Source organism: Frankliniella occidentalis, unplaced genomic scaffold (genome assembly GCF_000697945.3).
Source record: "Frankliniella occidentalis isolate FOCC.00 unplaced genomic scaffold, Focc_3.1 Scaffold45, whole genome shotgun sequence".
Lineage (NCBI taxonomy): Eukaryota > Metazoa > Arthropoda > Insecta > Thysanoptera > Thripidae > Frankliniella > Frankliniella occidentalis.
The window spans coordinates 710,157-712,244 of NW_026267175.1; the positions used below are offsets into that span (position 1 = coordinate 710,157).

A 2,088-nucleotide genomic window follows, 5' to 3' on the forward strand; every position below is an offset into this window, starting at 1 on the left:
CACCACGTCGGCCGCCACTTATTCAAAATTACCGCCGAGACTGGAGCCGACCCGTCTTACTCGAAGGTAAGGATCCTTAAGGATCCCGCCGACTCCTTGGAATTGAATCACGGCCCTAGACTTGCACCGCCAGCCCCAAAACCCGCACCCCCGCCGTCAGCGACCTGGGAGGGCAGGGGACCCTCCGGCCCGGCAGTGCTCCCGTTAGGACTGACAACTACTTCCTTTTCCGTAATCCAAATTAGCAGCAGAATCCGTCCCCTAGTTTTCCTAACCAGTCGTCGCTGGGGACTGGGGGCGGGAGAAAGGGTTGGGGAACCGAGGGCTGTGGGCTGTGGGCTGTTGTGGGGGGAAAGAAGGGGGAGGAGAGAGGGCAGGCGGTTGTCTGTCGGCTAGAGACTCAGCTTGAGAGATCATAGGTCCTGTCAGTTCCGACCCGCGGTCAGTTTCAGTTTTTACTTGACCATGGAGCGAGGACGTCCCCTCGCCTCCTCAGCCCGACCCCAGCATGCCATTCATCTCGCTTTGCAGACCGTGTGGCACAACCGTCGCGGCTCAGCAGGAAGGGACGATCTTCTTGCATCGTTGTGCGAAAATGTATGCGTGAGAATGTGTCCTACTCGAAATCCGAGAAGCTGACGCGTTTGCGCCTGAGCGTGGGCCCGCAGATGATCGGGCAAATAATTATGGGCCACTATTAACCTTCCCTCTCTTTCTCTCTCTCCGCCCTCAAAAAATAAATGCGAATATGCTTTTTAAAGCTCGGAGGGCGTTGGAGGAGAGGAGAGGGGTGTTGGGAGACAGATCGGCCCGAGTGGCGTGCCTAGCGTGGTGGGCGGGGGGCGGGTGGGGCGGGCGTTGAGTTGAGATGTAGAGGTGGAGAGAGAACAAATGGCTGAAAGGGTGAACCGACGGCGGGCGGAGGGGCCGGCGGGGGCCGCCAAGAAATGGAGGGATAAAGGCGCAATGGTGCTTGCCAAAAGAGAGTCCCCCATCGGGTGAAGGGGGAGGGGAGGCGGTGGAGGGGGACATTCAATATGTCTCCCTGCAAATTCGTAACGAGCCCTTGCCTGCCTACCCCCTTTCTTACTGTGTGGGTGTGCGTGTGTGTGGGTGTGCGTGATACGCGCCTTGTTCACGCCCTGACAGTGGTCGCGCCGCGCAGCTTGGTCGTAGGCGCTCGCGCCCCCAGCAGCAGCTCACCTCGCTCTTGGAGAGGCAGAAGCACTCGGCCGGGCAGACGACCTGGTCGATGACGGCGGCGCGAGGCAGGGCGGGGCCCAGCACCAGCGCCAGCACCAGGGCCGGCACCACGGCCTGCACCGCCAGCAGCAGGGCCTGCAGGGCCAGCCCCGGCATCGCGCTCCACGCCGCTGCACCTGAGGGAACAAACGCGGCGAAATTGAGGTGAAAGTTTCCAAAACAATACACAATTTGATATCTGTAACAAAAAATCAAACAAAACAAAAAAAAACTAAAAAAAAACAAAAAAAAACGGGCTTTCACGTACACAGATGTTTAAACCGTAATAATACGTTTTCAGAAATTCGTAATAGGATCAAGCGGATCAAGCATTTCATTTTTATACGGTGACAGGGGGCCTTGCAGAGCCACTCTTTACCTTGCCCTTGAATAACTTTTAAAAGGTGTTTCAATTGCTTATAAGAGAAATAGGCCCGTAATAGAAACCACTTTTAAGAGGCCGCGGGCCCGAGAGGACTCGGCGGCCGAGGTGCTGCTTGGGGCGCGGTATGGCCGAGCCTCTTCCGCCCTCCCCATCCATGGAGGCACACGGGGATGGTGTGGCGAGGTGCCGCTAAGTGACCGGAAGTCTCCGGCCGCTTCCGACCGGAAGCACGGCGCGGTTGCGCGTGTTTTTAGTATCACTTATAAACGAGGCCACAACGCCGGCAGGCAAAGGGGGCTGTGAGGAGCATAGCAACGGTCTACTTGAGCTTTTAAAAAAGAGTCCGAAAAAGATAATCTTCAAACGGCGTCATCGTGGAAATATGAGGCTGGAGGAGGCAATGCATCCTACTTATAATTCTACTCCTGATCGTTCGCATACTACATGCACTACCGAGAGGA

General features: G+C 56.7%; 1 protein-coding gene across 1 annotated transcript in view; it reads right to left on the reverse strand.

The window, feature by feature from the left end:
* The window catches only part of LOC113214960 (chondroadherin), a 4,803-nt gene extending 3,421 nt beyond the window's left edge, over positions 1–1,382 (reverse strand). The window contains exon 1 of the mRNA XM_052267027.1: positions 1,204–1,382. Within this exon, the coding sequence (XP_052122987.1) occupies positions 1,204–1,359 (156 nt within the window). The 5' untranslated portion in view covers positions 1,360–1,382. The remainder of the gene's footprint in view (positions 1–1,203) is intronic.
* Positions 1,383–2,088: the final 706 nt, after the last annotated feature.